General features: G+C 50.5%; 1 protein-coding gene across 1 annotated transcript in view; it reads right to left on the bottom strand.

Moving 5' to 3' along the window:
* Positions 1–244: 244 nt before the first annotated feature.
* Positions 245–18,564, bottom strand: part of MAP3K2 (mitogen-activated protein kinase kinase kinase 2) — a 28,184-nt gene continuing 9,864 nt past the window's right edge. The window contains exons 4-17 of the mRNA XM_072122003.1: positions 18,485–18,525; positions 17,230–17,329; positions 16,697–16,810; positions 16,472–16,562; positions 16,264–16,394; positions 15,638–15,717; positions 15,410–15,477; positions 14,583–14,675; positions 14,007–14,213; positions 9,100–9,248; positions 6,966–7,097; positions 6,765–6,894; positions 6,493–6,670; positions 245–5,665 (exon numbers count right to left, since the gene is read on the bottom strand). Coding sequence (XP_071978104.1) covers positions 5,440–5,665; positions 6,493–6,670; positions 6,765–6,894; positions 6,966–7,097; positions 9,100–9,248; positions 14,007–14,213; positions 14,583–14,675; positions 15,410–15,477; positions 15,638–15,717; positions 16,264–16,394; positions 16,472–16,562; positions 16,697–16,810; positions 17,230–17,329; positions 18,485–18,525 — 1,740 coding nt within the window. The 3' untranslated portion in view covers positions 245–5,439. The remainder of the gene's footprint in view (positions 5,666–6,492; positions 6,671–6,764; positions 6,895–6,965; positions 7,098–9,099; positions 9,249–14,006; positions 14,214–14,582; positions 14,676–15,409; positions 15,478–15,637; positions 15,718–16,263; positions 16,395–16,471; positions 16,563–16,696; positions 16,811–17,229; positions 17,330–18,484; positions 18,526–18,564) is intronic.

The following is an 18,564-nucleotide window of genomic DNA, read 5'->3' as shown; positions in this document are numbered from 1 at the left end:
TAATTAAGATAATTGGTAAAACCGGTCAAAAACGGATGCATTAACGGGTTCAATTAGATTGTTCTCCCATTCTGTGAATAGGGAGTTACAACAAATGTTGATACAACCACTAAGTCATGATTGCTCCAAAGAGGGAGCCAGTGTTGCAGGAATGGGAACAAAACCGAACCCTCAGGAAGGACATCCCTGAATGTGAATAACCCCCTTCTTACCGTGTATATAAAAATGGGATACATACAAGGGGGAGGATAAAACCGAATTTATTCAATGCTAATAAACACAATAGGACAGGAGGTGCCTGCATGACAGATCTCTAATCTTTAAGATATCGATTCAAACAAGCCATTTGATCAAGTGCAACCATTCCATAAGGAGTAAGAAACAGGAAGGGAGGGGAAAAGTCATTAAAAAAAAAAATAAAAAAATCATCATAAAACATAACAAAATAGTGTTGGATCCAGCCTCAGACACATTATAGAATATGTATTCAAGTCCATTATGTTTCTTTACTATGACAGGTCACTTAGGACGTGTTGCTGGCACAGCGGCGCCCAGAGAGTCTGTCCCGTGATAACAGCTTCACCCCGCCACACGAGGGCGCTGCAGAGCCTACCCCAGGGACAGAGCCTCAGTAATGCCTATAACATAGAAAACCCAGCTGCCCCCCTGTACCAGCAAGAAGCTTCAGTACATAACAAGGTACAGTATAAGAACACCCAGGAGCAGGTAAGTAGCTCAGTATATTAAAATCTCCATGTCGGACAAGCACAGACAGTAGTACATCGCACGGACGCTTTCACACACACACATCTGCAGCTGCTCCCAAAGTTTACAATCAATCCATCAAAATAAAAATCTTAAAAAAAAAAATGTGCAAAACATTTACAGACTAATAAAAAAATGCTGTACAGTAAGATATATTTATAGATATATACTATGTATAGTGCCCGACCACTGGCGTACAATCACATGTGGAACCGCTTCATAACGGAGGAGACCGGACCAGGAAGGAGTGGCTACAGATGTCCAGAACCAGACAGGCAAGAGCAGCCACAGGAGGACCGGACCAGGACCAGACAGGAGCAGCCAAGAGATCCGGAACCAGACTGGAACGGCTACAGAGGTCCGGAACCGGACAAAAGGAGCAAGAGCGGCCAAATAGTACCGATGGGTCCTGCCGTCCCTCTACACATTATTTAAGCAGTGGATGTTTGTAAGCTTTTCCTTCATTTTAAGATCCGATCCCACCAGGGCCAAGTCCAGTTGCTCTCCTCCAGTCAGGCACAGATGGTGCTGCTGGATACATTCATGTGGACCCCGCTTTCCATAGCCTCACATGTAGTAATCGGTGCCGCGCGCTCTCTCCATGACATTCTGCCCTGCGGCTCTAATACATAGACTCTGGTGATCCACATCAGTTACCATAATGGTGTCAGGGCAGGCACCGGGTAAGTAACCCTGATTACCCAATACCACCCGCTCCAATAGGAGAATGAATTCCACCCCTAGAGATCAATGGCTGAACTATGTGCCCCTCAGATAGACCGCGCCAGTGCCTTAAGTTCACATACCACCAAGCCTGCAAATCAAACCCACCGAAAACGAGGAGAGTCCAGGGGGTGGGGGTCCTAAACATATTGGAGTAGTAAGTAGGGGCGATGCCATTCACTCGTTCAGCCTTGTTGGGGAATCATCCATCTACCCTGTGACATGTTCCCTGCAGCAGTAGATGTGAAAAGGTCAGGGGGTATCTGATACAACATGGCTGCTATCAGCACCAGTAATGTGGGGGGTGGGAAAGCTACTGCACAAAGGGTTAATTCTTGTACATACACGACACATCTTTGGCATTGAAGGAATATAAAATATCGAAACCCAAGTCAGGCCTGAACCGTGGCGTCTTCTGCAGAGGCATCGGCATCACTACAACACCTGATCACAATAGAATGTAGAAAGCTGCAGATTGTAAAGACCTCCGATTGCTGTCAATAAATGAAACATTAATGTTTACATCTGGAAAATAAAAACTACAGATGCAATACAATAACTACAGCAAAGAAAGGGAAAGGGCACAGGGTGATGTCTGAGGAGTTCACCATGACTGGTAGGGGGTCCGACCACTGGGTGCCCACAGCTTGATGGGAGAACACCTGCAGATACAGCCAAGGAAAGGGCGAGCAGCCCCCATTCTTCAGATTGCTGGGGGTGTCAGTGTTCAACCCCCCACTAATCCACAACTGAGCCCTGGGGGTACAACAACTGTAACAAACCCTCAGTTATAAGGAGTTTTGTTTCTTTAAGGGTCACACCGGAGCATTTCCATTCTCTGACAGCAAGCGGAGATCTTGGAAATGGTTAGGAGACGCACATACAAGGTCAATTTTTTTATACGATGATTACACTTTAAGACTAACCCTTTCATATACAAATAGCAATACTCGGCCTCTCTGATTTGATAGGACCCCGGGGCTGGAGGAATGTACATTTGGCACTTTCTGTGGTGATGCGGCCACAGATAATCTCATCACACGCACGCACATACATGTAACCTATTTACATATGTTCATACAAGTGCACATAAAAACAACCACAAACATGACATCGATACAAAACACAACCACGCGGACATGAGTTAAAGGCACTGCTCAGGACCAGGACGGTCAGTAATGGCTTTTGAGACAAACCCGGAGCCTACAGGCAATTTTCATCTGGTGGCTCAGAGCGAAGCTGCGGTCATTGACACCGAGTACATGGACGCATCTGCCGCCATCACGCTGAGCGCTCAGTGACCTGGACTGCTAGGAGCTAAAGCATCCAGGTTTATCAAGGGTTAAAAAACATATAGATGGGGGGGGGGGGGGCACCACACGATCTGCAGTAAAAGGGCAAGAGAATAAATATCAGGTGGCAAAGGGCAATTATGGCTTCTAATGGCATCTGAACTGCACAACATTAGATCCTATTAGATCTCATCCGGGACAAGACCCCCCTCATCTTGGTGGGGAGTGCACAGTGCATCATATCGGAAAGAGAAGTAATCTGACCCCCAAATAAAAGGGCTGCTGAACTAGGACAGCGCCCCCTTATGACCATGAAGGAGGGAGTCCCTCCACCAATCAACTAGTTATCCCCTGTCCTGATGTATAGGGGAAACCTGATGTGGCTGGACAACCCCTTTAAAAGGGAATCAACCATCAAAATCCATCATCGATAAACCAGGGACACAACTCGTGGAACCAGGACTGTGGTAATCCCCAATGTGCTGTAGCTTCACATGTGTATACACTAAGCAGGAGCAGTGTAACAGACTGAAGCTACAGCAGAGAGGGATTCTGGTAATGCCCCCCACCCCCAAGAGCCCTTCCGACTCATTAGCATAATTATAACAGTTGCTTTTAGAAGGAAGGAGACCATGGATAACAAATATAAGAAGATACCCCAGTCTCTGTGCATTGATCTATGAGTAATGTCTCTGGTTTATCAGGATGGACATTTGACGGTAGATTTCCTTTATGTCGGGTGTAGATTTGGTCCCACTTGTTAGGGACAAGACCACAATTAGAGTGTTAAACCTAAAGTAACCCCAAGGCTTCAAGCAGTTGGGTGCTGTCACCAGTCCCCACCAGCTGGAGCCTATAGGACTGGTGAATGGAGCTTAGGGTCATAAACTACGTGATAAACACTTAAAAAAAATTTACAAAACTAAAATTCTGATCAGTTATTGGGGTAAAAAAAGAAAAAGTGGCCCATTACAAATGGCCCCATGTGTAGCTGCCAGGGCGTCTTACTGCCTGAGAAATCACTGGACCCTGTAGTGAGGGGGAGGGTTGTGTTATGGGGGGGTCTGATCTGCAGCGCTGCCGGATTGCTCAAAAGCACAACTAAAACAAAAAAACCCAAAATACGACGACAGACAGACGGCAGGCATAACCGTCACGGCGTCCTAGCATGTGGAACGGAGAGTTAACCCACAATCCTACAACTTTTACATCAATTATTCAAGTTTCATTCAGACCTGTAGCCATCGATACCCTAAAAACGCTAGAGGAAGCAGCGGCAGCCCGAGCCATCGGCAAATCCAGTAGCGAACCTTTGGTGATCGTCTGCGCCGCGGAGTCTTCTCATGACTCTGTGATTAGAGGAACCAACAGTAGGCCCAATATCTGATGGGCAAATAAAGTCAACTACTAAGACTTAAAGGGAAACCATCAGAAAGAAGGACCTGGAAGAGGCCAAACTACAGGAGAGGAGACAACGTCCTGATATGGAGGGCAAAATGCTCCTTCGCCATTATTCATGAAGCAGAAGGATTCAGTGACAGAGTTATCCAAGTGCCGTGCACAACTACTACTGTACCATAAGGGAAGGAGATGACAATCCCTTTAAAAAGGAAACCTGTCAGCAGGTGTGACCATACAGACTGCAGCCAGGGCTATGTATAGTCCCTGGAGATATCTGTGCTCACACTGCTGTGCTCTGTACTCTGCTGACAATATTTTGTATTGTTCCCAAAGAGATGTCCAATCACCCAGACCTTTGTGTATGTTGTTGTCAGTAGCAGCAGGACTGTGAAATATAAGTCCTCACAATTCTGTGCTCTTATTCTGCCAAACTATTTACCCCTCTGTTGTAACCTGTTTGGTATTCAACCAAAAGTCTTCTACAGCTCTCACTCTGATAGAAGGACATACAGCAACTCAATACAGAGCACAGCAGTGTGAGGACACCCCCAGTGCACTTGGGAAAGATACAATCCTGAAATATAAATCACAGTTCTGCTGCTACTAACAACATATAGAAAAGGTCTGATTACACATCTCTCCAGGGACTAGCTGCAGTCAGTCTGTTCAAATCCCCTTTAAGCCGTCCCGGTAGCATAGACTGGATAGAACCTCCTCCACATATGTCTGTACTGCCCTGTGTGACTAGCTCAGGATTACTGTAGTACTACATGGGACGAGATCATAGTATTAGTGGGGCGGATGATGAGTGACTAATCCTGAAGGTCCTTCTTGGTGATGGTTTCCCTTTGGCACCAGCAGCGATGACTTGAACCGAGAAAAACATTTAACGAAATATGGAAAGCAGCTGTGACCCCCAGCAGCTCCGCCAACCGGGACACATTGAAAAGCTGCCACATGGCCCATGTCCCTCAAGAACGTCGTACTCCTGTACCAGAGGGATCCCCTCTCCACCGGACCGGGAAGGAGAATCTTCTAAAGTGCTTTGACTTTGAGTAACGTCGCTGTACCTTGTGGAGGAAAACCAAACAGTTCTGAGACATCGACCATCACTAGAGCGTAGACCTCCTGGAGGAGTCATCGAGAGGAGTCACAGTCTCTCTCGTCATACTGCAGAGTCTTACATCGGCCTTTAAAGTGCCAGAGCCTTTGGAAGGAAGAAACGCAGCGATAAGGAAGAGCGGAAAGGAGGAAGTCACTAGTGACACTGGGCAAATGTGTGCCGGAGGAGGTCCTCAGCCGACGGCCTCAGCTTGGCCTCCACAAAAATCCTTTTCAGGAAGTCCCGTGTGTGGTCCGATACATTTGCTGGTAGCTGTGGGTTGGTCGTCTGGGTGGCGATTTTAAAGATGGCGGCCATGGCTTCATACTCTGCCCAAGGAGGCTTCTCCGTCAGCATCTCCACAACTGTACAACCCACACTCCTATCAGAGAAAGAGGAACAACAGGAGTGAAACACAAAGTATAATGGAGATGCAATGCCAATTCTGCAGACTGACTGCACCAGCAGAATAGTGAGTGCAGCTCTGGAGTATAATACAGGATGTAACTCAGGATCAGTACAGGATAAGTAATGTCATGTATGTACACAGTGACTGCACCAGCAGCAGAATAGTGAGTGCAGCTCTGGGGTATAATACAGGATGTAACTCAGGATCAGTACAGGATAAGTAATGTCATGTACGTACACAGTGACTGCACCAGAATAGTGAGTGCAGCTCTGGGGCATAATACAGGATGTAACTCAGGATCAGTACAGGATAAGTAATGTCATGTATGTACACAGTGACTGCACCGGCAGCAGAATAGTGAGTGCAGCTCTGGGGTATAATACTGGATGTAACTCAGGATCAGTACAGGATAAGTAATGTCATGTATGTACACAGTGACTGCATCAGCAGCAGAATAGTGAGTGCAGCTCTGGGGTATAATACAGGATGTAACTCAGGATCAGTACAGGATAAGTAATGTCATGTATGTACACAGTGACTGCACCAGCAGCAGAATAGTGAGTGCAGCTCTGGGGTATAATACAGGATGTAACTCAGGATCAGTACAGGATAAGTAATGTCATGTATGTATACAGTGACTGCACCAGCAGCAGAATAGTGAGTGCAGCTCTGGAGTATAATACAGGATGTAACTCAGGATCAGTACTACTATTGTTACACACGTACAATCTGTTTGAATCTATGGAGATTATGCGCAGCGTCTGATGTTCAGCGTCTGACCTTTGTCTCCCATCACTCACCATATATCTGCTTTTCGTCCATATCCTTCCCCACTAATCACTTCTGGGCTCATCCAGTAGGGGGTGCCAGTGACAGACTTCATGCCGGTACCAGACATGCAGATGGTCTGGAGGCGTTTGCTGGCTCCGAAGTCTCCGAGCTTGACATTTCCTGAAGAGTCTCTCAGAATATTCGCTCCTGAGGAACAAAACGCACATTTCGGTAAGATGTGATGTAAGAAGGAGCTTCCCCATCAATCTCTGTACAACCCCTTTAAATCTTCAGAAGTTACCTTTAATATCTCTATGTACAATCATGTTACTGTGCAAATAGTAGACCCCCTCCAGGATCTGGCGGGTGTATTTCCGGGTGACAAACTCTGTAAGTGCTCCGTAAGCCTTAAGTTGGTCCTTTATGGATCCCTGGGGAGTAGACATGATGTTAGGTGGAGTTGTAGTCTGGGGTGGCAGGGGGTGGCCTACACATCACTCACCCCCGGCATGTACTCCATGAAGATAGAGAGCGTCTTCTCCTGGGAGTCCCTCAGGCAGCCGTAATACTGAACTATGCGCTCGTGCAGGAGGTTTTTGAGCAACTGAATTTCGCACTCCAGCGCGTTCACTTCCTGCAAGACACAAAACAGGGGGCGCTATAAGAGAGGAGGCTGCCATGTCTGGTCATGTTCCCAGACACAGGCAATGCAGGTTATACCTACAAAGCAAAAGACAAGACCCTCACAACCCGCTGCTATTATTCAGACATTCATAAGCATCACATAGGACCTGTATCTGCTCAGCCAATGCTCTCAGCTACTCATTACCAGGTACCCTGCTATTTACCCCATTAAACTAGACACCCCCTCAAATAGGGCATGAGATACCCTTTCTGGAATTCCTTCTTTTATGCAAAATCTCAACCATTTATCTATAAATCAATTTCCTAAGGCCGGCGCCACACGTAGCGCTTTGTCTGCGCTTGCAAATGCAGACAAAGTCGCGCTCACCGGGGCGGGTCTCGGCCTGATGGCATCGGTGTTTCTATGGAAACACCTGCGATCGGGAACGAGCCGCCAGTGTTTTGCGTTAATTTAATGCAAAACACCGGTGGCTCGTCCCCGATCGCAGGTGTTTCCATGGAAACGCCATTGCGATCGGACCGAGGACTGCCCCGGTGCCCGGACTGCCCCGGCGCAACTCAGACAAAGCGCTACGTGTGGCGCCAGCCTAAGTCAGTTGACAATAAGCGAAGACGAGTCAGATTTTGCCTAAGGTGAGTCAAGTTTAGAGGCCACTTCAGACACCCTCATCTTCTGTTTTATAGAAACTCAAAACATGCCGCTGGTGTCATTATGAAAATAAGAATCAGGCTTGTGGTTCTGTGATCCACAGACCCGGGGATAACAGGTGTTACAGTCATAGACTGGAACTGGAGCTTTATCTGCAGATCACATTCCCAACTATGTCTAACTGCCTTTATGTCCCATTCTGAGGGGGGCTTCATACAGTAGTTACCACCTCCTCAGACCACCCACTCATGAATACGCCGGACCGCTGTAAGCTCGGTCCGGCATTCTGGGGCTATGGAAGTGCAGTGTTTGCTAGATATATGTTCCGATAAAGCTGGCAGTTTAACATACAGATTATTCATCATCAGCAAGTGCAGGACTTTGCCTTTGTGAGCCCTTGGTATTACTGCCCATGAGCGCAGGGTTATATACTATATCTTCAGACCTCCTACTGGATATCCACAGCTATATACCCATTACATTTATGTAATGTCACTCCAAATTCTGATCAGAACAGCAGCTTCTGAACACCTCTTGTCACTTGTCCTACTTTTAATAGTTTAAGGAGCTTTATACCATTTAACTTTGTAATGGATCCCACATCCCCTTGATACACTATCAATATCAGATTCCTGGGGGTCCATCACCCAGAGATTGCAGCAAGGAGGCAAGTGCTGTGGTGGTCTCACTACTTCCATAGCACAGCACCATATGTTGCATAGTGGCTGTGCTTGGTATTGCAGCTTAGCCCCAGCCATATGACCAATAGATATGATATCAAGGGCCTGTGGAGCAGTAGTCACTGGTGTAAGGAGACAAGCAACTAAACATCAGGGGCAGACACTGATCAGGATTATTCATTTTAATCAGAGAAGCAATTTTATCCACTGAAGAAAGTAGAAGGGATGTGGCCGAATTACTAAGCCGTCAGCTTGTCCCCTGCAAACTTCACCTACAGCAACAGGGGCTTAGATGCTCCTGCACATACAGACTTGTGGCGGATCTCTAAGATTCCCAAGATGACCCCTTATAGTGACCCGATATGAAAATATGGATATAAATGTATTGTTGAAAATTGTTGCAATAATTTTTCATGCATCTAAAATTATATAATTTGAATAATCTGAAGCGGTTTTGTATATTTGTCTCCATAGTAACGGACAAACAGTCAGATCCTAACAACCTGCAGTTTTTATTTTCTTATTACAGAGAACTTCGGGACTAAAGGTTTTATGAAGGCATTTAAATATGAAGCAAAAAAAAATAAATACTGCAAAGTGTTTGTAAAAGAGGACAAGATAAAAGTATGATACTACGGGAGCAGCGGGCAGCAGCTGGTTACCTTACTGGTCTCCGGACTGTCTGGATCAAACTGGACTTGTTTTACAGCCAGTTCTCTGCCAGTGTCGACGTCGTAGCACAGGTACACCCGGCCGAAGGCCCCCTGCCCCAAGAGCTTTCCAAGTCTCCAGTTTGATGGGGCACGTGGTGCTAAAAACAAACAGGACATTCATGTAAGGAGGATTCTCTGTGACCCAAAGGTTACGTAGCACTGAACTGTGATCTAGAGGTGTACGGCAGCAGCCCTCCCACCCCAACCTCGTACAGCAGAGGTGTACGGCAGCAGCCCTCCCACCCCAACCTCGTACAGCAGAGGTGTACGGCAGCAGCCCTCCCACCCCAACCTCGTACAGCAGAGGTGTACGGCAGCAGCCCTCCCACCCCAACCTCGTACAGCAGAGGTGTACGGCAGCAGCCCTCCCACCCCAACCTCGTACAGCAGAGGTGTACGGCCCTCCCACCCCAACCTCGTACAGCAGAGGTGTACGGCCCTCCCACCCCAACCTCGTACAGCAGAGGTGTACGGCCCTCCCACCCCAACCTCGTACAGCAGAGGTGTACGGCCCTCCCACCCCAACCTCGTACAGCAGAGGTGTACGGCCCTCCCACCCCAACCTCGTACAGCAGAGGTGTACGGCCCTCCCACCCCAACCTCGTACAGCAGAGGTGTACGGCCCTCCCACCCCAACCTCGTACAGCAGAGGTGTACGGCCCTCCCACCCCAACCTCGTACAGCAGAGGTGTACGGCCCTCCCACCCCAACCTCGTACAGCAGAGGTGTACGGCCCTCCGTCCCCAACCTCGTACAGCAGAGGTGTACGGCCCTCCGTCCCCAACCTCGTACAGCAGAGGTGTACGGCCCTCCGTCCCCAACCTCGTACAGCAGAGGTGTACGGCTACGGCCCTCCGTCCCCAACCTCGTACAGCAGAGGTGTACGGCCCTCCCACCCCAACCTCGTACAGCAGAGGTGTACGGCCCTCCCACCCCAACCTCGTACAGCAGAGGTGTACGGCCCTCCGTCCCCAACCTCGTACAGCAGAGGTGTACGGCCCTCCGTCCCCAACCTCGTACAGCAGAGGTGTACGGCCCTCCCACCCCAACCTCGTACAGCAGAGGTGTACGGCCCTCCCACCCCAACCTCGTACAGCAGAGGTGTACGGCCCTCCCACCCCAACCTCGTACAGCAGAGGTGTACGGCCCTCCGTCCCCAACCTCGTACAGCAGAGGTGTACGGCCCTCCGTCCCCAACCTCGTACAGCAGAGGTGTACGGCCCTCCGTCCCCAACCTCGTACAGCAGAGGTGTACGGCTACGGCCCTCCGTCCCCAACCTCGTACAGCAGAGGTGTACGGCTACGGCCCTCCGTCCCCAACCTCGTACAGCAGAGGTGTACGGCTACGGCCCTCCGTCCCCAACCTCGTACAGCAGAGGTATACGGCCCTCCGTCCCCAACCTCGTACAGCAGAGGTATACGGCCCTCCGTCCCCAACCTCGTACAGCAGAGGTATACGGCCCTCCGTCCCCAACCTCGTACAGCAGAGGTATACGGCCCTCCGTCCCCAACCTCGTACAGCAGAGGTATACGGCCCTCCGTCCCCAACCTCGTACAGCAGAGGTATACGGCCCTCCGTCCCCAACCTCGTACAGCAGAGGTATACGGCCCTCCGTCCCCAACCTCGTACAGCAGAGGTATACGGCCCTCCGTCCCCAACCTCGTACAGCAGAGGTATACGGCCCTCCGTCCCCAACCTCGTACAGCAGAGGTATACGGCCCTCCGTCCCCAACCTCGTACAGCAGAGGTATACGGCCCTCCGTCCCCAACCTCGTACAGCAGAGGTATACGGCCCTCCGTCCCCAACCTCGTACAGCAGAGGTATACGGCCCTCCGTCCCCAACCTCGTACAGCAGAGGTATACGGCCCTCCGTCCCCAACCTCGTACAGCAGAGGTATACGGCCCTCCGTCCCCAACCTCGTACAGCAGAGGTATACGGCCCTCCGTCCCCAACCTCGTACAGCAGAGGTATACGGCCCTCCGTCCCCAACCTCGTACAGCAGAGGTATACGGCCCTCCGTCCCCAACCTCGTACAGCAGAGGTATACGGCCCTCCGTCCCCAACCTCGTACAGCAGAGGTATACGGCCCTCCGTCCCCAACCTCGTACAGCAGAGGTATACGGCCCTCCGTCCCCAACCTCGTACAGCAGAGGTATACGGCCCTCCGTCCCCAACCTCGTACAGCAGAGGTATACGGCCCTCCGTCCCCAACCTCGTACAGCAGAGGTATACGGCCCTCCGTCCCCAACCTCGTACAGCAGAGGTATACGGCCCTCCGTCCCCAACCTCGTACAGCAGAGGTATACGGCCCTCCGTCCCCAACCTCGTACAGCAGAGGTATACGGCCCTCCGTCCCCAACCTCGTACAGCAGAGGTATACGGCCCTCCGTCCCCAACCTCGTACAGCAGAGGTATACGGCCCTCCGTCCCCAACCTCGTACAGCAGAGGTATACGGCCCTCCGTCCCCAACCTCGTACAGCAGAGGTATACGGCCCTCCGTCCCCAACCTCGTACAGCAGAGGTATACGGCCCTCCGTCCCCAACCTCGTACAGCAGAGGTATACGGCCCTCCGTCCCCAACCTCGTACAGCAGAGGTATACGGCCCTCCGTCCCCAACCTCGTACAGCAGAGGTATACGGCCCTCCGTCCCCAACCTCGTACAGCAGAGGTATACGGCCCTCCGTCCCCAACCTCGTACAGCAGAGGTATACGGCCCTCCGTCCCCAACCTCGTACAGCAGAGGTATACGGCCCTCCGTCCCCAACCTCGTACAGCAGAGGTATACGGCCCTCCGTCCCCAACCTCGTACAGCAGAGGTATACGGCCCTCCGTCCCCAACCTCGTACAGCAGAGGTATACGGCCCTCCGTCCCCAACCTCGTACAGCAGAGGTATACGGCCCTCCGTCCCCAACCTCGTACAGCAGAGGTATACGGCCCTCCGTCCCCAACCTCGTACAGCAGAGGTATACGGCCCTCCGTCCCCAACCTCGTACAGCAGAGGTATACGGCCCTCCGTCCCCAACCTCGTACAGCAGAGGTATACGGCCCTCCGTCCCCAACCTCGTACAGCAGAGGTATACGGCCCTCCGTCCCCAACCTCGTACAGCAGAGGTATACGGCCCTCCGTCCCCAACCTCGTACAGCAGAGGTATACGGCCCTCCGTCCCCAACCTCGTACAGCAGAGGTATACGGCCCTCCGTCCCCAACCTCGTACAGCAGAGGTATACGGCCCTCCGTCCCCAACCTCGTACAGCAGAGGTATACGGCCCTCCGTCCCCAACCTCGTACAGCAGAGGTATACGGCCCTCCGTCCCCAACCTCGTACAGCAGAGGTATACGGCCCTCCGTCCCCAACCTCGTACAGCAGAGGTATACGGCCCTCCGTCCCCAACCTCGTACAGCAGAGGTATACGGCCCTCCGTCCCCAACCTCGTACAGCAGAGGTATACGGCCCTCCGTCCCCAACCTCGTACAGCAGAGGTATACGGCCCTCCGTCCCCAACCTCGTACAGCAGAGGTATACGGCCCTCCGTCCCCAACCTCGTACAGCAGAGGTATACGGCCCTCCGTCCCCAACCTCGTACAGCAGAGGTATACGGCCCTCCGTCCCCAACCTCGTACAGCAGAGGTATACGGCCCTCCGTCCCCAACCTCGTACAGCAGAGGTATACGGCCCTCCGTCCCCAACCTCGTACAGCAGAGGTATACGGCCCTCCGTCCCCAACCTCGTACAGCAGAGGTATACGGCCCTCCGTCCCCAACCTCGTACAGCAGAGGTATACGGCCCTCCGTCCCCAACCTCGTACAGCAGAGGTATACGGCCCTCCGTCCCCAACCTCGTACAGCAGAGGTATACGGCCCTCCGTCCCCAACCTCGTACAGCAGAGGTATACGGCCCTCCGTCCCCAACCTCGTACAGCAGAGGTATACGGCCCTCCGTCCCCAACCTCGTACAGCAGAGGTATACGGCCCTCCGTCCCCAACCTCGTACAGCAGAGGTATACGGCCCTCCGTCCCCAACCTCGTACAGCAGAGGTATACGGCCCTCCCACCCCAACCTCGTACAGCAGAGGTATACGGCCCTCCGTCCCCAACCTCGTACAGCAGAGGTATACGGCCCTCCGTCCCCAACCTCGTACAGCAGAGGTATACGGCCCTCCCACCCCAACCTCGTACAGCAGAGGTATACGGCCCTCCCACCCCAACCTCGTACAGCAGAGGTATACGGCCCTCCCACCCCAACCTCGTACAGCAGAGGTATACGGCCCTCCCACCCCAACCTCGTACAGCAGAGGTATACGGCCCTCCCACCCCAACCTCGTACAGCAGAGGTATACGGCCCTCCGTCCCCAACCTCGTACAGCAGAGGTATACGGCCCTCCGTCCCCAACCTCGTACAGCAGAGGTATACGGCCCTCCGTCCCCAACCTCGTACAGCAGAGGTATACGGCCCTCCCACCCCAACCTCGTACAGCAGAGGTATACGGCCCTCCGTCCCCAACCTCGTACAGCAGAGGTATACGGCCCTCCGTCCCCAACCTCGTACAGCAGAGGTATACGGCCCTCCGTCCCCAACCTCGTACAGCAGAGGTATACGGCCCTCCCACCCCAACCTCGTACAGCAGAGGTATACGGCCCTCCCACCCCAACCTCGTACAGCAGAGGTATACGGCCCTCCGTCCCCAACCTCGTACAGCAGAGGTATACGGCCCTCCCACCCCAACCTCGTACAGCAGAGGTATACGGCCCTCCCACCCCAACCTCGTACAGCAGAGGTATACGGCCCTCCCACCCCAACCTCGTACAGCAGAGGTATACAGCTTCCTAGTGGTGTACAGCACACACTTACATCTGCTGGGGGGACTGATATCCATCACTGTTAGGGTGGGGTTGTCTATGTCGCTGCCTCGTCTCCGCAGACGATTGTCCTCATACTCCGGGGTGAAGACGCTACTGCCGCTGCTGGTGCTCAGGGAGTGATCTGTGGGGCTGAAGCTGACCGGAGAGCGGAAGCTGTTCCCCTGAGTCCTCCGGGCGCGTGGAAAGGTTTTACGGCCTGTAAATAGGAAAATGTGTTCTAGAGACTTTCCATCATTACTGTATTTAATGTGATCATCATCAGCAGCCACTAGTCAGCGGACAGAGAAGGAAAGCTCTAGAATTAAATACTTAGAGACCTTGTCATGTTAGATATTTGTGGTGTGTCATTAGAAATGAATTGGGGTTTCTGTATGTCTGTAGGGGCAAATCATAGATAAAGGGGTTGACACTTTCCTCCTATTCATTATAAGTGCATGAAATGCACGTGATTGCAGTGATTGAAGGGGCACATTCTTTTGATCTCTGGGGGTCCCAGCGATCTGACACTTATCCTCAATGTGTGTTGTGGGACAATCCCATGTGTACATGCTATATTCCCTCTCACCATCGCTGTAATCTTGATGAAGACACGAGACGTGATATCTGCGCGGGTACGTCCCACCCTTTCCAAATTTCTCAAACACTGGAATGTCGTATTCTAATGTGGGTGACAAAACAGAGAAGTTGCATCACAGAAGGGTTGAGCTCAGCATTGTGTGAGGTCTACGAGATCAAAAGAGGAAGCAATGTATAGAGCAGGTTTGATAACTGGGGAAACCTGGAAGCCTTATTCCCATGATCAGTGGTGGTCCCAGTGCAGATGTCCCATGTAAAGCATTGAAGCCCTTCGAGCTGGAGACACAGGGGTCCCTCCCTGCTGCACATTCACAGCCGAAAAGGCATCGCCAGGAGGCCACCCCAGAATCTGCAGAAGTAACTCTCCCTGCTGCAGACGTAATATCTGCAGCATGGCCCATCTGCCCAAGTGATTTGTGTAGATATCCTGCCCTACACGGCTACTGTACACTGCCGAGACTCCAAGCAATGTGTCCCTGGCATTAAAGGGATTGTTGGTCATCGGAGTCTCAAATATAATATAGCACTAACAGATAATAAGATGAAGCTATCATTCTCATCAGTGGTGGACACGTTTAGGGTGGAAAATAAGCCTACGTACATGTCACATCATGAGATGGATAAGACAGATAGTTACAACGCCATAAAAATCCTCAGAATTCTCGGCATTTCTTTACTCCTTCACTGAACTTTGCCGATTTCTTATCAGCAAAACATTAACTTGACCTTTCGCTTACGATCATCTGAATTGAAAACTATTCCAGCCATTTAGTGCAAAGTGCCGCTTATCTCAGTGACAGCAGGAGGGGGGCTCACCTGAGAACTCCTGGTAATTGTCAGGATAGCTCTGAGCTCGGGGCATCCTGGACTTGTGATAACTTTCCCTATGGAAGAGAACAGGAGAGTGCATCCACAATTCAGGGGATTAAAGCACAACAAAAGTAAAGATATATAAAACCTGATCACATCATGCAGGGCACTGACAATTAGTAATTCCTTTTAAAAAATGGATTTCTGTGCATTTTCTTTTGCCATATTCCTTACCCGTCCAAAGGGCTGTCCAGTGAGGGGCAGCTGCCGGAGCCAGAGTTTTCGGGGCTGCTGAGAGACAAGGGGTCCAGCATCTATGGTGCAAGAAAATACTCATGGTTGATTTACAAAAGGAAAAGGGAAAAGATAGGAAAGCAAAAGTGTTGTAAACCATAAAAAAGATCCTTTATGGAATTCTATAAAAATGGAGATTGACTGTACATTGGTGGCGCACAGCTGTGAGACCAGTCTCTCTGTCATATATAACATATAAAGTCAGAAATGGATACGCATGAAGCTTGGATCCAAGGCTCCCACATAAGGCTTCTAAAAAGCCCTTCAGAGTCTGGATCCTTATGCTATGGGCAAGGAGCTGGGCGCATGGTCGCAGGATCAAAACGTATTGCCTTGTGGCCAGGTAATAGGTAGCTGATCACTGGGAATGAAAAGCTCCGCTCACATTCCCTCTTAAGTTGAGGCAATTTTTGCCCGTTTTACTATTTAACGACAGGTGATGGCAGTCAGCTATATCAGTCAGTCTCACAGATATGAATGAAGCTTCAGAGCACAGCACATCCTCCGCTCCATGCATAACTGTGTGAGACTTCCCCTTTAATAAGGAATATTAGGTGTAGCAGTACCTGGTCCATGCTCTCTGGAATGAACTCCCCTTCGCTGTTGATGCTTGTGAAGGACCCGTTTCGGACTCCTTGGTGCAGTTCATCTGGAATGTAACCTGGAGGAGGAGAGCTCCGGTCCCTGGTGAGATTTCCTAGGATCCAGAATTAGTACAGTAAGCAACGGTGATATCCTTTGCAATCCGGACAATCCTTCTTATCCTCGACCTACCAATAACTGGCATCCTGTCCTTTGCCTCAGTCCCGCCAAACACTGTGTTGTCCAGATCATCTAAGGAAGGCATGTCACACAGGTGCGGGGCCTAAGAGACACAACAGGATTCTATCATTCTGTATCTCACAAATGGGGAAAACAAGCCTGCACCGACCACTGGGGTTTTAGTTACTGTTTCTCAGTGTCTGCAGCCATAACTACTAGGTGATCTATAGCTCCTACCTGACTGTGAACATGTAGGACCAGCAGGATCTTCAGGCTTTTCATGTGAGCGCTCCGGTCCAGCAGCTCCACCGCCTTGTCCAAATCATCCTGGGTCTTCAGAGGGATGACCAGCTACAGAAAGCAAACAAGACAAATTTATAACCCACCTCACGGCACCTAAAGACTCTCTCTCTCTTTTTGGAATTCCCTCTCCATTTGTCCTCTTTAGATATTTGAGGCAATAAAGCGAGAGGGTCCCACTAAGACCCCTTCTAGGAGACTGTGAAGCTCTGGAGTGTCTGCGTCTTACACTGCAGATCCACTGGAGTAATTGGAGCTATATAATGCCTCGTCTAGTACTTATCACAACTGAAAACTTGTTACAATGTCAATCTAGACCAATAAACCCTACACTGATCTGATCAGGAGGCCGATGGGTTTAGCTCAAAAAAAGACGGCCGAGGCCAAATACAATTATAACAAATCTTCAGCTGTGAAAAATTGACGACTCCAGAGCTGCAAGTGCTACCCGGACAGTGGCTGACACCTACCTCATTATTGCTGTAGTGCAGATCCATACACTGTCCGAAGGCGACTTTAGCTTTACTGTATAGATCCTCCAGCAGGAGCGGCCGGGGGAATTGCAGGATCCTGTATATGAGAGATTAGAGATGCATTAGCTTGTATGGTTTCTTCCATCACATGGATTTACATGCTAAAGGTTAGAGCGGAAGACACATAATAAAGTCGCAGAGCAGCAGCTAAAAACATTGAAGTCCATTAGTGCGATCACAACGGGGGAATAGACTTCCAGCAGATTCATTTTATTCTTTACATCGGGGTTCTTCATTTCATTAACTAGTTGGGAAGTCTGTTGTTTTATCTACGTCTTCCAGGCGATGGAGCTGCAGACCTTCTGCTTCCCTTCACACGTTATGTGCTTGCTGCCATCACTAGAGGGCACTAGCTGAAGACGACTGTGTAGCTATGAAAAGCTCCCCTAGTGGTAGGTGCAGGAAGACTCACTAGGACTGTACTATAGGCAAAGGAGATCTCAATTTCACTTCCACGCATAGATCTCTGGCTACAATCATGATTTCATTATGTATGTATGTATGTATGTATGTATGTATGTATTCTCACAAGAACCTAATGATCTGAAAATTCAAGCTGAAAAGTGAAGTTTAACTTTAAGCAATGCCATTGTCCTTCGGCTCGTGGATCAATAGCCCTGCATGGCTGACGCCTGTGTCAGACGACCTTTGCTCACGTCACGTGCAGCCAGGATCAATGTCTGAGAAATGTGAGGGACCACGGGAAGAAAGTTGAAGAGACTGAAATGTCCCAATGTCATTGACTGTGGCATTCAACAGCATGGGGTATCACACACGGCCAATAGCAAGTGACCCCATCATGCCCCTCTATTATTCATAATGGGAGACTGGGGACCCCTTTTCTTTGGATCGGTGCAGTTATGCTGCTTTATGTGGGGGTTCTGGTGCTGTATTTGTGGTTCTGCCCTGCTAATAAGATGATCTGCATTTGCTTTACTTCTTTACACAATGCTATTCATGCCAGAAGCCGGCAGCGACTTGTCAGTGAATGAGGAGAGCTGCGTCTTCCTGCTGATCATTCATAACATATTGTGTGTATTGGCGTTACACCCGTGCCGCAGCCATCTGTCTCATCTCTCTCCAATCATTCATAAGTCCTGAGAGATATTCCTGAACGCCTATCTGTGCCGTATCCGCTCCCAGCCCTCCCCAAGATCCGCCATGATAGCTGCCGGACACATTACGCTCTCACCTCTTCTCTCCACGATGTTCAAACTTGACGCGCACATCGTTCTGCAAAACAGAGACATAATATTAGGCTTGTACCTGCAC

This window comes from Engystomops pustulosus, chromosome 8 (genome assembly GCF_040894005.1).
Source record: "Engystomops pustulosus chromosome 8, aEngPut4.maternal, whole genome shotgun sequence".
Taxonomy (NCBI): Eukaryota; Metazoa; Chordata; class Amphibia; order Anura; family Leptodactylidae; genus Engystomops; species Engystomops pustulosus.
The sequence above is the reverse complement of the archived record's forward strand: the minus strand, read 5'-3'. Positions and strand labels throughout refer to the sequence as shown.